Source organism: Phoxinus phoxinus (assembly GCF_949152265.1).
Source record: "Phoxinus phoxinus genome assembly, chromosome: 4".
NCBI classification, from domain to species: Eukaryota; Metazoa; Chordata; class Actinopteri; order Cypriniformes; family Leuciscidae; genus Phoxinus; species Phoxinus phoxinus.
In genome coordinates this window covers 42,240,075-42,258,679 of record NC_136879.1, presented here as the reverse complement: position 1 = coordinate 42,258,679, position 18,605 = coordinate 42,240,075, and the positions used below count along the sequence as shown (strand labels likewise).

General features: G+C 40.1%; 1 protein-coding gene across 1 annotated transcript; it reads left to right on the top strand.

The window, feature by feature from the left end:
* Positions 1-600: 600 nt before the first annotated feature.
* LOC306997140 (coagulation factor X) lies at positions 601-18,470 on the top strand. The gene is made up of 10 exons (XM_079610247.1): positions 601-732; positions 977-1,079; positions 6,843-7,000; positions 8,088-8,112; positions 8,239-8,303; positions 10,091-10,222; positions 11,170-11,472; positions 12,182-12,296; positions 13,483-13,710; positions 18,060-18,470. The coding sequence occupies exons 2-10, from the start codon at positions 1,010-1,012 to the stop codon at positions 18,407-18,409; spliced, it is 1,446 nt and encodes a 481-aa protein (XP_079466373.1). The 5' UTR covers positions 601-732; positions 977-1,009; the 3' UTR covers positions 18,410-18,470.
* Positions 18,471-18,605: the final 135 nt, after the last annotated feature.

Sequence of the window (18,605 nt, the reverse complement as noted above, 5' to 3'; positions counted from 1 at the left end):
TAGTCTACCTCTAAAACACTACAGATAGAGTCTAATCAATAGTGTAGTCTCATCACGACGTACTAGATCAGAACTACAGGAAATCCACTTCAATCGGGTGCTGCTTTCAAACAGGTAGTTGCATATTGTCCTGTGTGTTTTATGAAGGATTACTGAGAAACGTTTGATGATATTAACACATTCACGGTTTATTTTGTTCATTTGTTGCTTTTTTAAATACTGTAAATAATGTAACTACTTGTAGAATAGAATGTGAATTAAAACATTCTTTTGCCCAAATCTCACTTGTGATTTTTTTATCAGGAAAAAATCATATTCGATTGAACGGATTAATCTCATCAAGGTCAAGAAAGTGACTAAATGCATGTTTGTTTGATCATGATGAAGCACATCTGCTGTAATTTATACTCGTTATTGTTCATATTATTGCACAAAAGTGTTTATATCGAGTTTGTGTGTGTGTGTGTGTGTGTGTGTGTGTGTGTGTGTGTGTGTGTGTGTGTGTGTGTGTGTGTGTGTGTGTGTGTGTGTGTGTGTGTGCATGTGTGTGTAAACACCGTCTGTCTAAAGGTCGATGTTGTACAAATAGTGATTGAGTGTTTTAAAACGGTTTGCTGCTGTTTGTCATTAACAGTTTCATTAGAGGTTATGTGTAAAAACTGTCTTCAGAAACATTAAACTCCTCTGGACGGACCCTAAATCAGGAGAAGAAGTCCCAGTGAACTCAACAAGGTGAGGAAATACTCATGATCAACTCAAATAATAGAGAAAAATACAAAGATCTGTGGTTGAATGTTTGCAATTTAAAGATTTCGGGTGTTTTAATGGATTATGTACATGAAAAAGTTTACTTGAAACAAAACTTATGACTTAATTACAGTAAGCTACGGTTCACAAACGTGTTCCTGTATCTTTTACACCAGCAGATGGAGGTAAATGTGAAAATAGTCTTGTTTTTCATTCATGTATCAAACAGGCTGATTTACATCAAATCCGGTGCGGTTTCTTGATGTCTGAATCCATGAGCTGGACAGTGATTCTGCTTTTAATACATCTGACCTCAGCGCTCCAGTCACCAGGTTTGCTAACGTTCCCGTTAATAAAACATTATAATGTTCTCAGAAGTTCCCAGGTGTTTTTTTTTTTTGGTCATGATGTGAACATTAGAGAAAATTACGAATCACAGGGAATGTTCAATTTGATCATTTTGCCAACATTAGTTTACTTGTGGAAACTGATTGCCTTAAATTTAGCATTAAGTAAATTAGCTCATCATTTTTTGAGTTGATAAAACTACCTCTTAGTAGAGGTAACCATTGGAAAACTTGTTACTAATTTTTTTTAACAAGTTGAGTACTTTGTACACTCACTGAACTCAAACTAAACACTTGTCTCTCGGTCTTCTCCTGGACTGAAGCACAGGCTCTACTCTGTAACCTCACAAAAAAGAACACAAACCCTTTAAATCACAACATTAAAGCATAAAAGTATGATAATGTTTGCAGAGGTTTAGGAAACCTACAGCCAAATATAGGCAATGCACAGTCTTTCTGGCTGGAAATGTGTGTTCCCGGTGTGTCTGTTTTTGTTTTGGTCTGTGTGTGATCCCTCCCAATAGTATTTCAACACCCTGGGTTGCCAGTTAGTGGAAAACACAGCGTATTGCAGCCATGGAAGTAGGGCTGGACAATAATTCAATATCAATATGTATCGCGATATAATTTTTTTCAATAACGGTCTTTAAAAACATTTCCGATATTTCAACATTACAGGCATGGGCGACGTTTACGTTTTCATTTTTACTGCGTGATAAATATAAGCAGCACGGCACAACGGTTCATGTTCATTGTCTCCAAATTGACTGTTCGCAAAGACCCGCCCCCTTTAGTTACTGTTACTATGTCCAACAAGCCACGGCGCTCTCACGCCACACCATGTTCTCACACAATGAAAAAAACATAGACTACGTTTACATGCAGCCAATAACCCGTTCAAAACCGGAATATTAGCAATAACCCGGTCGCGCACGGCTATGTAAACACCGGCAAAAACCCGGATATGCTCATATCCCGGTTTTTAAAAACCGGGATATTATACCTGGGGTACCCCTTTTCTAACCCGAATATTTGGTCTTGTAAACGCGTTTCGGCATATCCCCATCAAAATGTGTGTTCTGCGCATGTTCTATTCGCAAGGAATCTTGGTCTTTTGAGTAGAGACGGCGCATTAAAAAAACCCGCGTGCAGTAATAGCGGAAGTAAACAAGTCGAGGTTAACATGGCGAGACGCAGCACAGCACCACACTTTTGGAGCGAGGAGGAGATCAATTTCTTTATTAGTGTGGTGAAAACCAAGAATATAATTTTTATTGACGGCAGAAAGTACCGAGATAGTGAGATTTACAAGAAGGTGACCGAAAAGTTGAAGCAGGGTTTGTACGGACGCCAGACCAAATCAAGTACCGCTGGAAGACTATCGCTATCTGCCCCAAACTATTCATTATCTGCCTGCTGCTGCTGTTGTTGTTGTTGTCTTTGGATACAGGAAAAATAATCGGAAATGACGCATATTGCGCCTTAATGTTGTCCATACGTCCAGACGCTAACCGTGCGTCGCCGTTTACATCGGGATATTGGCGACTGATTACACATTCCATGTATACAGGAGTAACTCTCTCTGCTCACGCATGTAAACGGGTTATCCCGAATGTTTCAGAAACCCGAATAGTGACCTTAACCCGACCATAACCCGAATTGTAACAGCTTGTAAACGTAGTCATAGTCTGAACTTTCAAATTTGGTAATTTTGTCAAGAAATGTAAACAATAAATGGCGTTTTGTGGCTCTTTAATGTGCCTGACAGATCGCTGTAGAGCCTCAGTTAAAGCTGCTTGTGAACCGATCATCTCTTCCTTCTAGTTCATTTATAGCATCAAATAAACATGAATGAACATCAGAAGGAATGTTGTTTTAACCGCGGAAAGACGTCAGTACACTCCGCTTCTCAAATTCAAATCCACTAACATTAATCTACTAACTCTCCTGACTGCTTTTTCAGTCAAAAATGGCGGATTCGGCGGACTATGATTGGTCAGATCGCCTGTCAATCAAACTCCCTGCAAAGGGTCAATTGAACACTGCATATTTTCCCAAAGTTCTTGGGTACAAAGCATCTGCTGAAACTCAGATTAGAAAGTAGCTTGAGTTCCTCTAGACACTCGTCCCAATTTTGTGCAAAGCCTGCTGGAGTTTCTTCATCCCATCCACAATTCATTCTGCACAACTCGTGTCCAGTTCTTCTAGCCGGCAGCATTACTGGAGCAGGGAATCCCAAGTGGCTCGTAAACTGATTTGGTAACTGACAAAATAGGCTACCTCTTCTGGTGAATGATTGTTGCTTCAAAGCTATTTCGAAGATAAAGGTATCAGTCTCAGCGTCGCACTGAGATCCCAATGCGCTCTCCACAGGAAGTTCATTTCACTTTCATTTATATAACATTTTAACAAAATAGATAGTTTCAAAGCAGCTTTACAGTGATAATAGGAAATTAAAGTAACAGAGATTGTTTTGGCTTTACAGCAGCTATTATATGAAGTTATTGTCTAGCTAAAGTTCGTTTTTGATTGATTCACTTCCGTTGCAAAGATCATTAGTTATTAACTTGGGGGCCGCTAACCTGACACCGTTCTAACCGAAAACAGAAACCCTTTAATGCGTTTCGGCCGCTCATTCGTAATGGCTCGAGAATGCAAACTTTGAAATAGGTTCCAAGGGGCAAGTTTTGAAAAAAAGTTCAGATGTCTTACTTCTTTAGATCTCTCCTCCTCAGGGATCGAGGCTAGTACAGTACGGCAATTGCTAACCCATTTGATGAACCTAAATCCACCAGTAACACATACTGCACTGATCAAGCTCCTGCGTCACCAACATGACGGCTCGTCTTTCATCCGAAACAGACTTGAGGCAATCAACCACATATTATTGCTAATTGTGGACTTCTGAATCAGCTTTGCCTTCGTTATCATCTGCTGTCTGTCTTATCGCAATGTTGGCACAACTGGGGGAAGAAACCGCTCCAAAGAGATGCACAGCTCATCCTAAACGCTGACTAATATCACCATCACAAAAATAAAACAAAATAATCAAGGTCTTCTTTAGGAACCTTGACTTGGGGAAACATACCCTCAATATCCATCACAGCTAGCAAAACCAGAGGATTACACCTAAGGGGGTATTCGTTAGAGATGCACCGATTGATTGGCTGGTGACCGGAATTGGACGATTGTCACGTGATCGATTGTCAGTGTCAAATGCACTCAGTTTTAGGAATTGTTCCAATCCTCGTAAAATGTAGAGGAGATGATTCAGACTCAATGAGCAAAGATTATTTTTTATCCCCAAAACCTTATCCAGATAATTGTTCATTGCATTTCCTAATTTGACAAATGAGTGAGAACTACGCATTGAACTTGCTTCGGAAATCTCCAATACCTTTAGCTTTTAGTTGAGCTTTTTCCAACTCAACTGTTTCCTTTTAAGAAGCTTCAGCACGAGCAAAAAAGCTGCTTTGTAGGCCGCAATTTTCACACGAGAAGGCAGAATTGAACTGGGTCTTGGTTTATTTTGATTTTTTTGAACCTTTGAGACATTAGATGCACTTTCAGAAGACTCAATCAAAGCTGTGGATCAGATTGGTTAATTTTCCACAGCTCGAATTCATTCGAGAACTTGGTTAAAGTGACCCTTATTGGCTAAAACCAGCCAATCCTTTCACTTTCTTTGACATCATCAGATAAAAGCAATTGTACAGACTCATGCACTTAATAAAAACTCATTTAAAGCTCTTACAAATTCAAGGTGAAGTCAGCATTGCTCCCATCAACCATCAAAGCCTTCAATTCATTCATTTTTCTTGCACAGGCCCCAAGCTTGCTAAGTGATTTAAAACGTTCAATTGCAATATCAGTGCCTTCAATCTAAGTCATCATAAATACTTGTTGTTATTCACAACCGCTGTGTGTGTTTGGCTCAGAGTGCAATCATCTGTCACCTTTGTTTAATGACCAGAATGAGAATCAAGCTTGCATCAACAACCACTTGAAACAACTTGCATCCAAATAAATGACTTAAATCTTTGGTTATTAAACAACTTTGAACCTTGCAAGACTGCTTTCAATAGCCATCATCATCAACAACCCTCAAAACATGTGCCGAAAATCTTGCTTTGAACACTCGTCGTAATCATAAATAGCTTTCAATTCACGCCATATCAGATCGTCAAAGCTTAATAACACTTTCATCGCCAGCATAATCCATAATAAAAAACTTGCCAAATGGCTACTCACCGCACAGCACGTTCAAACAGCGTCTAGTGAAGTCAGTCACAGCGCTGAATAATCCGAAGATGTAGTAAACAATCAGCAGATATTCACATCAATAACCAGTCGATCGATCGCGTCGTTGCGCGCGATCCGTCTTCACGATCTTCTTCAATATAGCGGCACATTTGTAATGATTAATGAGCCGCTGTCCAGATAGTGGAGAGCAATTGACCGTTCGCAAAGACCCGCCCCCCTTAGTTACTGTCGCTATGCCCGACAAGCTGCGCCGCTCTCACACACACACCATATTCTCACGCAGTTAAAAAAACACATCGCGGAGCAGAGAGGACACTGACAGACACAGACCAGCTTACTTTTCGGTTACTTTTGATATTAAACGTATTAAACAAAGTCTCACCTTTCAAATTTGGTCATTTTTTAAAAGAAATGTAAACCATAAATAGCGTTTTGTGGCTCTTTAATGTGTGTGACAGATCGCTGCGCCTTAGTTAAAGCTGCTCGTGAACCGATCATCTCTTCCTTCTAGTTCATTTATAGCATCAAATAAACATGAATGAACATCAGAAGGAATGTTGTTTTAACCGCAGAAAGACGTCAGTACACTCCGCTTCTCAAGTTCAAATCCTCCCATGTTAATCTACTAACTCTCTCCTCACTGCTTTGTCCGACAAAATGGCGGATGGTGAAATATGATTGGTCAGATCACCTGTCAAACAAGCTCCCTGCAAAGGGTCAATTGACGCATGAGTCCATAGAGTAGTTTGTTTTCGCAGAATAAAAGTGAATAAAGCAAACAGTTGAGCCATAACTTTGCAGAGATAACAATCACACACACACACCACCATTACCTTTCTATATAAATACTGAAAAATACATAGGCCTAAGTTAACCACAATAATATAATACAAGTCTCCATTTGAAAATTCATAACTTTCAGGGCAAATAGGCTACTCACATAATACACAAATAATAATTATCTAACTTAAACTTATTAAAACAAAACAAAATTAAATCAGTCCAGAGTCCAAATATATGAAATGGAAATGACTCCAACATATAGTGTTTCTTGAGTAAAAAAAAACGCTGTACTTATTCAAAGATTCAGGTCTTTATTTACACTTGCATTGCAAACAAGCAGAGACTCCAGACTGCGTGCAGCACTTCATTCATTGACAGTTTGAGGAGCCAATGGAGATACAAGGTTTAGTCAGGAACTCTTTTTAATACTTTTCATTGGCTAAATATGATAATGATTTATACAAAATAAAATAAAAATGTAGTTACAGGGTTTCCGCCCAATATTTTACATTTTGTTCATTTAGATAGTATTTTCTTACAGAGTTTTAGTATTAGAGTGAAAAAAATACACACACACACACACACACTTGCCTATAATGCTTATGCATAACCCTGGCCCTGTTAGTCACTTTAAGAGAACTTTGCCAGAACGTTCCCTGTCAGCTGGGTATGTTTCCATTAATCCTGCCGTGTGCTGTTCAGTGTTTCTGGACAGGCGTGATGCTGTGCGTCTGCTCAGGACTCGGAGAGCAAACGTCTTCCTGGAGGAGATGAAGCCTGGGAATCTGGAGCGCGAGTGTTACGAGGAGCTGTGCTCTCTGGAGGAGGCGGCCGAGATCTTCCAGAGCAAAGAGAAGACGGTACACATGATCTGCTCTTACTCTCATATCTCTAAATCTCAGACCAGATTTTATTTAGTTCATCTTTTTAAAGTCACCATGAAACGGAAGTTGTGATCATCTAATGTGCCGTATCTCAGAGTGAAACGCTTCTGGAACAAGAAGACATGATGTGACCCTGGACCACAAACCCAGTCTGGAGCCGCACGGGTATATCTGTGGCAATAGCAACTATACATTGTATAGGTCAAAATTATCTATTTTTCTTTTATGCCAAAAATCATTGGGATATTAAGATCATGTTCCATGAAGATATTTAGTAAATGTCCTACCGTAAATATATAAAACATGTATTTTTGTGAGTGAATGCAGCACAATCGTGAACATAAATGCACAACTTTAAAGGAGATTTTTTCAATGTTTACATTTTTTTGCTCCTCAGGTTCCAGATTTTCAATAGTTGTGTCTCGACCAAATATTGTCCTATCCTAACAAACCACACATCAGTGGAGAGATAATATATTCAGATGATGTATAAATCTCAATTGACCCATGTGATTGGTTTTGTGGTCCAGGGTCACATATGTGGGCGGAATTTGATTGGATGGTTGTGGTTTGCTATTGGTGGATCTCATGTGAGTGACAGGTTGTTGCCCCGCCCACATCAGCAGAGACGAGATGAGGGGAAGTTATTCAGATTTAAGATTACCAGGAACATGAATTAAAAATAATAATACTGCACAGACATTTTTTTTTAGAATTAATTCTGTGATATTCCATTCCATATTTGAAAAAACATTAAAAAAATGTTTTATTTCATGGTGACTTATAGGGTTCTTGAGTCGCTATGGTTCTTTGGTGTTAAAATGAAAGTCATAAATTAAGGATGATTCATTAAATACTTCAGATCAATGTTTTGGTTCCTGAGTTCTTTATAAAGCACAAGTAAACATCCAGATGGAATTTCTTTATTTGGAATTTCACATTTCTTAAGTCACTTCTCCTATGACATCATTCACACTGCAAACACACATCTAGTTCTAAACGGAACTTTCACTGTTAAGAGTGCAATGACGTCACTGTTCTCTGACTTCCCGTGTTCTTTTAGATGGAGTTCTGGTACAGATATCGGAGTGAGTGTTGTGCTGTCTCGCTCTTCTAAATGAACCCGTGAGGTTTCTCATCATCCTGAGGTAAATGTGTTGTTTAGACGGTAACCTGTGTCGCTCTAACCCGTGTGTGAACGGCGGGATCTGCAGTGAGAGTCGAGGCGTTCACGAGTGCCTCTGTCCTCCACAGTACAGCGGACACAGCTGCCAAACAGGTCCACTCTTATTCTGCATGATGCTTCTGAGCGTATGGGTGACAATAAAGTATACTTTTTTATGTTAGTATATTTGCTAAATATATTTTAAATATAATAAAGTATACTTTTTTATATTTATATAAATTACTAAAAAAAACGTTGGGTTATTTTTTTTAACCCAACCGTTGATTTATGCATGTTGGGTCATTATGTTGGGTTATCTTAAAATTTGTTGGGTCATGTGTTTATGCCGTTGGGTTATTTTTAACCCAACATTTTTAAGTGAGTATATAGGGACTAATTAGATGCTTGATTCGTGATATTAAAGTGTACTTTATTTGTGTTACAAGTACATTACAAATCCGTTACGAGTGTATTCGAAACCTACAACAAATATATACCATAAGTGTATTATATTTGAGTGAAAAGTGTATTTATTTGCACTTTATTAAAAATATATTTTGGGTATATTTTTAACTGTGTGCTGAAAATGATCATTGTAAAAAATATACTTTCAAAATACATTATAGTATATAATATATAGCTAAGTTTTATTTATCTAATAATGTGCATTTGTTATTGAAGACAAAGTGTGCAATTTGTAGAATTTGGAATAAGTCAAAGGTATTACTGAGCATATACTTTTCACTCAAATATAATACACTTATGGTATATATTTATTGTACACTCAAAAAAATGCTGGGTTGTTTTAACCCAATTTTGGGTCAAATATAGACAAACCCAAACGTTGGATTAAAAATGCATTATAAAAATTTAACCCAACGGATGGGTTATTCCATATTTGACCCAAAATTGGGTTAAAACAACCCAGCATTTTTTAGAGTGTAGGTTTCGAATACACTCGTAATGGATTTGTAATGTGTAACACAAATAAAGTACACTTTAATATCACAAATCAAGCATCTAATTAGTCCCTATATACTCACCTTAAAAATGTTGGGTTAAAAATAACCCAACGGCATAAAAAAATGACCCAACAAAATTTAAGATAATCCAACATAATGACCCAACATGCATAAACCATTGGTTGGGTTAAAAAAAATAACCCAACGTTTTTTAGTTTGTACACACACAGGCATATACTTAAAGTATACTCTACGCTATCTTACACTCTTACACCAAATTTGGGTCAAATATGGACAAACCCAGCCATTTAAATTAAAAATGTTAACCCAACGGTTGGGTTCGTCCATATTTGACCCAAATTTGGGTAAAACAACCCAGCATTTTTAGAGTGTACGACCAATTCGTACGAGTGAGTAAAATGTCTAATTCGTACAACCTCACTTGGGGCAATTTGTCTAAAGTGACGGTTAGGTTTAAGGGCGGAGTCATGCAAATTTAGCCACCTCGTAAAAATTTTACGAATTGTTCCACTTTAGCACACAAAACTGCACTAAATACACTTAAGGTTATGCTTTACCACAATTCAATTACTAGGCCTACTAAAAAATGACTTAGTCAAAAATGAGTTATAAATAGCACACTTCAAGTTAACTAATCATTAACACACTTGAAGTATACTGATAATTAGTCTGCAAGTATACTTTTGTTTTCACCAGTGTGCTCATGATTGTGTCCTCACAGATAGCCGACAATGTGTGTGTGTGTGTGTGTGTGTGTGTTCAGAGGTGTTTGACTGTAGATATAAGAATACTTATTCTGCATGGCTCAGGAAAACTTCTCATGCTCATGATAATCTCCTTTCCTGTGTGTGTGTGTGTGTGTGTGTGTGTGTGTGTGTGTGTGTGTGTGTGTGTGTGTGTGTGTGTGTGTGTGTTCAGAAGTGTTTGACTGCAGATATAAGAACGGAGGGTGTCTGCACTACTGCAGCTCAGAGCAGACTCCAGGTGTTGTGTGCAGATGTGCAGACGGGTATCAGCTGGATGAAGACCTACGCAGCTGCAATCCATCAGGTACACACACACACACACACACACACACACACACACACACACACACACACACACACACACACACACACACACACACACACACACACCTGTGCAACAGAACAGATCAGCTCAAATCATTAACCATTCATATCTCATCAAACATGTCCTTAAAATTAAATAAATTCATTATTTGAGCATTATTAAGAGAATGTTCACTCTTGCACTAAATGCAGTTAGTTTATAACATAAAAATATTTTTGCTAGACCTTCATTAGTGAATATTTTCTAGTCTGGATGTAACTCAGTTTACAGTTTGCAATCCCTTTGTTTGCATTGATTTATTAATTAATTTTTTGGCTCGATGCACATAAAGCAACATGATGTTTAGTTGGAGTGCAACAATTGTGTGCGTTATATATTTTTTTTACCGTATTATTGATATACTTTTATAGTTTATTTTATAATCTCTGTTTTATTTTTTTCTGGGATTTTTGATATTTTTCTTAACTCTATATCATTTTAGTTTTTTGCTTTAGTTTATTTAGTATTAGTTATTTTAGAGAACTTACACTAAAAAATAGAAATGTTGGCAACTAGCTTACATAAAACAAGCTTTTTATTTTTTTTAGTCAATGTAGATTTCATTTCAAGTAATGAAAATGTGTTTTGATGGTTTTAGTTAATGATAATAACTGATATATATAATTATATATATGTATAATTTTGCTAAAACAAAATATAATTTCTTATTTCTCTTATTTTGGCGCGAAATATGCCCCTTTTTTTTTACAGCTTTTTACATAAAAAAAAGTTTAAAAAAAATCCTAACAGTATACCTGACCAAATCTAGATGTTTCTGTGTTTTAATGTGTGTCTGTATATAAGTGTCTGTGTGTGTTAATGTATATATGTGTGTGTGTGTATATGTGTGTGCGTGTGTGTGTGTGTGTGTGTGTGTGTTAGTGCAGTACCCCTGTGGGAAACAGTGGAGTGGTGGGATCATGTCTCGCTCTCTGGATCTGGATATAAGCACCACAGACCCTGAGGATGTAAACCACACCCACACCGTGACAAACTCCTCCCACTCATTACATCACAACAGCAGTTCCCTGGACAACTCGACTCTCCCGCCAAACCAAACCACTCTTCAGCAAGCCAAACCTGCTTCACAGGACCAACTCTCAGAGACAGGAAGTGACATCACAGGTGCAAATGAGGATACGCGCATCGTTGGAGGTCAGCTGCAGGGTCAGGGCGGGAGTCCGTGGCAGGTGGGGCCCAATCTGATCCTTCACATGACCTTTATGCTTAACCTTCAGAGATTTGATCAGTTAAGGTCCTTGCACACTTTCTTCGTCCGAAATTTTCATATGCGTTTTTTTTTTTTTTGTATTCATCATTCAGTGGCTCTGAATTGTCAAAATCGAACCCGATCCGAATCTTTTTATGACGGACGAAAGTTTCGCAGGCAGTGTTTAAATGTGATTGACACAACGTGAGGTTGTATTTATTTTTTAATGTGCGAATATTTCGGATTCAAGGTCACTACGAATTTTCGTCAGAAATGTTCAAAACGTAAAAAAATATATACAACCTCACGTTGTCAATCACGTTTGCACACTGCCTGCGAAACTTTCGTCCATCATAAAAATGAAAATATCATAAATCATAAAAATATTCGGGTTGGGTTCGATTTTCTGCGTTTTCCGTTTCGTCTGTCCGGCTTATCCCCCTGGAGCCGGATGGATTACTTTTGTGAAGGATGCATGCACATTTTTGGGACTTGAAGGAGTTGGACCCCATAACTTGATATTATAACCACTAAAAGATCGAAGACATTTTCTAAAATAACTGAAAATGTGTTCGTCTGAAAAATGATTGACATATGCATCTCGTACGGCTTGAGGGTGAGTTAATCATGGGTTTAATATCATTTTTGACCGAACTATCCCTTTAACGCTTTGAATGAAACCGCTGCAGGTTCTTCTTCGTCGTGAGGATGAGCACGGGTTCTGCGGCGGCTCTCTGATCGATCTGCGCTGGGTGGTGACGGCAGCACACTGTCTCCAGCAAACACCAGATCATGTGACCGTCGGTGAGTGACGTCCCTTCGTGTTTTATAATATGAGGCTCGTGATGCAGTGTTCAGAAAAGTGGTTATTACATGTAAATGAATATTGATGCATTCTGAAAACGCTTAACTAAATGAGTTGAGTAATACGTTACGGTTTATGTATGTGGAATAGTACTGTTCAAAAAAAGTATATACTATATACACATATAATGTCTGTCTCTTATGCTCTACATTTATGTAAAAACATTAATACTATGAAATACTATTTTACAATTTGACTTTCTATGTGAATATATGTTAAAATCTAATTTATTATCGCGAACAAAGCTGAATTTTCAGCATCATTACTCCAGTCTTCAGTGTCACATGATCCAGAAATCACTCTAATATGATGATCTGACACTTCTGATTAATATTCGGTGGAATGAATAAGAGATTTAATGTCTTCTTTTATCTTCAGTTGATTTCATCTAAGGCTGTGGCTGGAAGTCAGTTGTTGTTTCTCTTTCCTTCAGAGATTCTGCTTGTTAACAGCAGGCGTTCATCACTAACGCTCAATCATCACTTGCTTAATCACTTAATTATCTCATTAATATTTTGCTGTCTGGCCTTGACTACTTCTCTGATGTTAAAGGGATAGTTCACCCAAAAATGAAAACTATCCCATGATTTACTCACCCTCAAGCCATCCTAGGTGTTTATGAGTTTCTTCTTTCAGCCGAACACAATCAGAGTTATATCCTGGCTCTTCCAAGCTTTATAATGGGACCAAAATAGAGGTCAGAGGTCACTCTTCTGCCGGAACTAGACTTGCGTATGGCCGTTAACAGAGGCCAGTGATTATAGCTTATAAAGTTATAAATATGGATATTTTTGTACCAAATTGCATCGCTTCGTTTCAGAAGGCCTTTATTAACCCCCTGGAGCCATATGGATTACTTTTATGATGGATGGATGCACTTTTTTTGATATTCACTGCCATCATAAAGCTTGGAAGAGCCAGGACATTTTTTAATATAACGCTGATTGTATTTGTCTGAAAGAAGAAAGTCATATACACATAGGATGGCTTGAGGGCGAGTAAATCATGGGCTAATTTTCATTTTTGGGTGAACTATCCCTTTAACAATTGAAAGCTTTATTGTACTTTTTTCAGATTTTGTGCCGAACCCAGACATGAATTTATGATATTCACACACACACACAGGAGACTACGATAAGATGCGTCCCGACAAAGACGAGCAGAAGATCAAAGTGGAGAAGATGGTCCTCCATCCTCACTTCCACGAATACACCTTCGACAGTGACATCGCTCTGCTGTACCTGTCTGACCCCGTGACCCCGGGTCCGTTCGCCGCTCCGGTTTGCCTTCCCGACGCCAACCTGGCGGAGCGCCTCCTGAAGCCCGGGGAGCAGGGCCTGGTGACGGGATGGGGTGTGTGGTAGATTTTCTTCTTTCGCACCTGATTTAAGTCTACCTGGGTCGTCTACTAATCAACGTTAGTTTTCCTGGGTCTCGTCTACTAATCAACGTCCCTGAACGTCTCCTGATTGACGTTAGTTTTCCTAAGTCTCGTCTACTAATCGACGTCCCTATACGTCTCCTGATCGACGTTAGTTTTCCTGGGTCTCGTCCACTAATCGACGTCCCTGAACGTCTCCTGATCGACATTAGTTTTCCTAAGTCTCGTCCACTAATCGACGTCCCTGAACGTCTCCTGATCGACGTTAGTTTTCCTGGGTCTCGTCTACTAATCGACGTCCCTGAACGTCTCCTGATTGACGTTAGTTTTCCTAAGTCTCGTCTACTAATCGATGTCCCTAAACGTCTCCTGATCGACGTTAGTTTTCCTGGGTCTCGTCTACTAATCAACGTCCCTGAACGTCTCCTGATTGACGTTAGTTTTCCTAAGTCTCGTCTAGTAATCGACGTCCCTGAACGTCTCCTGATTGACGTTAGTTTTCCTGGGTCTCGTCTACTAATCAACGTCCCTGAACGTCTCCTGATTGACGTTAGTTTTCCTAAGTCTCGTCCACTAATCGACGTCCCTGAACGTCTCCTGATCGACATTAGTTTTCCTAAGTCTCGTCCACTAATCGACGTCCCTGAACGTCTCCTGATCGACGTTAGTTTTCCTGGGTCTCGTCTACTAATCAACGTCCCTGAACGTCTCCTGATTGACGTTAGTTTTCCTAAGTCTCGTCTACTAATCGACGTCCCTATACGTCTCCTGATCGACGTTAGTTTTCCTAAGTCTCGTCCACTAATCGACGTCCCTGAACGTCTCCTGATCGACGTTAGTTTTCCTGGGTCTCGTCCACTAATCAACGTCCCTGAACGTCTCCTGATCGACGTTAGTTTTCCTAAGTCTCGTCTACTAATCAACGTCCCTGAACGTCTCCTGATTGACGTTAGTTTTCCTGGGTCTCGTCCACTAATCAACGTCCCTGAACGTCTCCTGATTGACGTTAGTTTTCCTAAGTCTCGTCTACTAATCGACGTCCCTATACGTCTCCTGATCGACGTTAGTTTTCCTAAGTCTCGTCCACTAATCAACGTCCCTGAACGTCTCCTGATTGACGTTAGTTTTCCTAAGTCTCGTCTACTAATCGACGTCCCTGAACATCTCCTGATCGGCGTTAGTTTTACTAAGTCTCGTCTGCTAATCAACGTCCCTATACGTCTCCTGATCGACGTTAGTTTTCCTAAGTCTCGTCTACTAATCGACGTCCCTAAACGTCTCCTGATCGACGTTAGTTTTCCTAAGTCTCGTCTAGTAATCGACGTCCCTGAACGTCTCCTGATCGGCGTTAGTTTTCCTAAGTCTCGTCTACTAATCGACGTCCCTGAACGTCTCCTGATCGACGTTAGTTTTCCTAAGTCTCGTCTACTAATCGACGTCCCTGAACGTCTCCTGATCGACGTTAGTTTTCCTAAGTCTCGTCTACTAATCGACGTCCCTGAACGTCTCCTGATCGGCGTTAGTTTTCCTAAGTCTCGTCTACTAATCGACGTCCCTGAACGTCTCCTGATCGACGTTAGTTTTCCTAAGTCTCGTCTACTAATCGACGTCCCTGAACGTCTCCTGATCGGCGTTAGTTTTCCTAAGTCTCGTCTACTAATCGACGTCCCTAAACGTCTCCTGATCTACGTTAGTTTTCCTAAGTCTCGTCTAGTAATCGACGTCCCTAAACGTCTCCTGATCAACGTTAGTTTTCCTAAGTCTCGTCTACTAATCGACGTCCCTAAACGTCTCCTGATCGACGTTAGTTTTCCTGGGTCTCGTATACTAATCAACGTCCCTAAACGTCTCCTGATCGACGTTAGTTTTCCTGGGTCTCGTCTACTAATCGACGTCCCAAAACGTCTCCTGATCAACGTTAGTTTTCCTAAGTCTCGTCTACTAATCGACGCCCCTAAACGTCTCCTGATCGACGTTAATTTTCCTTAGTCTCGTCTACTAATCGACGTCCCTAAACGTCTCCTGATCGACGTTAGTTTTCCTAAGTCTCGTCTACTAATCGACGTCCCTAAACGTCTCCTGATCGACGTTAGTTTTCCTAAGTCTCGTCTACTAATAGACGTCCCTAAACGTCTCCTGATCGACGTTAGTTTTCCTAAGTCTCGTCTAGTAATCGACGTCCCTAAACGTCTCCTGATCGACGTTAGTTTTCCTAAGTCTCGTCTACTAATCGACGTCCCTAAACGTCTCCTGATCGACGTTAGTTTTCCTAAGTCTCGTCTACTAATCAACGTCCCTAAACGTCTCCTGATCGACGTTAGTTTTCCTAAGTCTCGTCTACTAATCGACGTTCCTAAACTTCTCCTGATCGACGTTAGTTTTCCTAAGTCTCGTCTAGTAATCGTCGTCCCAAAACGTCCCTAAACGACGTTAGTTTTCCTAAGTCTCGTCTACTAATCGACGTTCCTAAACGTCTCCTGATCGACGTTAGTTTTCCTAAGTCTCGTCTAGTAATCGACGTCCCAAAACGTCCCTAAACGACGTTAGTTTTCCTAAGGCTCGTCTACTAATCGACGTCCCTAAACGTCTCCTAATTGACGTTAGTTTTGCTAAGTCTCGTCTAGTAATCGACGTCCCTAAACGTCTCCTAATCGACGTTAGTTTTCCTAAGTCTCGTCTACTAATCGACGTCCCTAAACGTCTCCTAATCGACGTTAGTTTTCCTAAGTCTCGTCTAGTAATCGACGTCCCTAAACGTCTCCTAATCGACTTTAGTTTTCCTAAGTCTCGTCTAGTAATCGACGTCCCTAAACGTCTCCTAATCAACGTTAGTTTTCTTAAGTCTCGTCTACTAATCGACGTCCCTAAACGTCTCCTGATCGACGTTAGTTTTCCTAAGTCTCGTCTCCTGATCGACGTCCCTAAACGTCTCCTGATCGACGTTAGTTTTCCTAAGTCTCGTCTCCTGATCGACGTCCCTAAACGTCTCCCTAAACGTTTACGTCCCTAAACGACTTAGGAAAACGTTAGTTCCTGGGTCTCGTCTACTAATCGACGTCCCTAAACGTCTCCTGACCGACGTTAGTTTTCCTAAGTCTTGTCTACTAATCGACGTCCCTAAACGTCTCCTGATCGACGTTAGTTTTCCTAAGTCTCGTCTACTAATCGACGTCCCTAAACGTCTCCTGATCGACGTTAGTTTTCCTAAGTCTCGTCTACTAATCGACGTCCCTAAACTTCTCCTGATCGACGTTAGCTTTCCTAAGTCTCGTCTACTAATCGACGTCCCTAAACGTCTCCTAATCGACTTTAGTTTTCCTAAGTCTCGTCTAGTAATCGACGTCCCTAAACGTCTCCTAATCAACGTTAGTTTTCTTAAGTCTCGTCTACTAATCGACGTCCCTAAACGTCTCCTGATCGACGTTAGTTTTCCTAAGTCTCGTCTCCTGATCGACGTCCCTAAACGTCTCCTGATCGACGTTAGTTTTCCTAAGTCTCGTCTCCTGATCGACGTCCCTAAACGTCTCCCTAAACGTTTACGTCCCTAAACGACTTAGGAAAACGTTAGTTCCTGGGTCTCGTCTACTAATCGACGTCCCTAAACGTCTCCTGACCGACGTTAGTTTTCCTAAGTCTCGTCTACTAATCGACGTCCCTAAACGTCTCCTGACCGACGTTAGTTTTCCTAAGTCTCGTCTACTAATCGACGTCCCTAAACGTCTCCTGATCGACGTTAGTTTTCCTAAGTCTCGTCTACTAATCGACGTCCCTAAACGTCTCCTGATCGACGTTAGTTTTCCTAAGTCTCGTCTCCTGATCGACGTCCCTAAACGTCTCCCTAAACGTTTACGTCCCTAAACGACTTAGGAAAACGTTAGTTCCTGGGTCTCGTCTACTAATCGACGTCCCTAAACGTCTCCTGACCGACGTTAGTTTTCCTAAGTCTCGTCTACTAATCGACGTCCCTAAACGTGTCCTCATCAACATTAGTTTTCATGGGTCTCGTCTACTAAATGGCATAATACATTAAATAATTTACCTACAATTTGATTGGTTCTTCATATGCAAACCCTTCTGTTACTAGGTAGAAGCAAACACTTTGTTATTTAATCCCGAGTTTATATATTTAGATATCCATCTAGTTTTTTCCAGTATTTCCTCTTTTTGTTATATCCAGACATGATTCACTAACACACACACACACTCAGTTTAAAGTTTATACCAAAGGGTTTGGAAACATTTAGGATAAAAAAAGCATATGAATGTTATTCCTGCAAGAAAAATAAATGTTAGTTATGATTAATAAAAAAATCCATCACAGGTGCGACTCGCTTCCTTCAGCGCTCCTCTCGATTCCTGAGGAAGGTGCTGCTCCCGGTGGTGGATCAGATGAACTGCATCAACTCCACGGAGCAGGTGATCACGGATAACATGTTCTGCGCGGGATATCTGATGGCGGAGATGGACGCGTGTACGGGCGACAGCGGCGGACCCTTCGTCGTCAACTACCGCGGCACGTGGTTCCTGGCCGGGGTCGTCAGCTGGGGCGAGAGATGCGCTGCCGAGGGCAAATACGGGGTTTATACACGACTGGGAAACTATTTATCCTGGATACGGGAGGAGATGATGAAAGAGGAATCCAGACGCAGTCAGACTGCGAACGTACAGTGAATATCGGCGTTCATTATGCATCAACTAACAATGAGCTATGACACATTTTTAATTAATCTTTGTTAAAGCTGCAGTCCGGCACTTTTTTGGGTTTAAAAATATCAAAAAAGACATTTTGGAAAAAAAACGTAACCAGCCAGTGTTCAAAACGATCTGCTTGCCTTACCTCGATTCAAAACGGTAAGCTTGTAATAAT

Excerpts from the sequence above, each read along its gene's own strand:
- LOC306997140 (XM_079610247.1), top strand. The coding sequence starts at position 1,010 with ATGTCTGAATCCATGAGCTGGACAGTGATTCTGCTTTTAATACATCTG. Across the intron at positions 10,223-11,169 it reads ACGCAGCTGCAATCCATCAG|TACCCCTGTGGGAAACAGTG; the intron begins GTACACACACAC and ends GTGTTAGTGCAG. Across the intron at positions 12,297-13,482 it reads ACCAGATCATGTGACCGTCG|GAGACTACGATAAGATGCGT; the intron begins GTGAGTGACGTC and ends ACACACACACAG.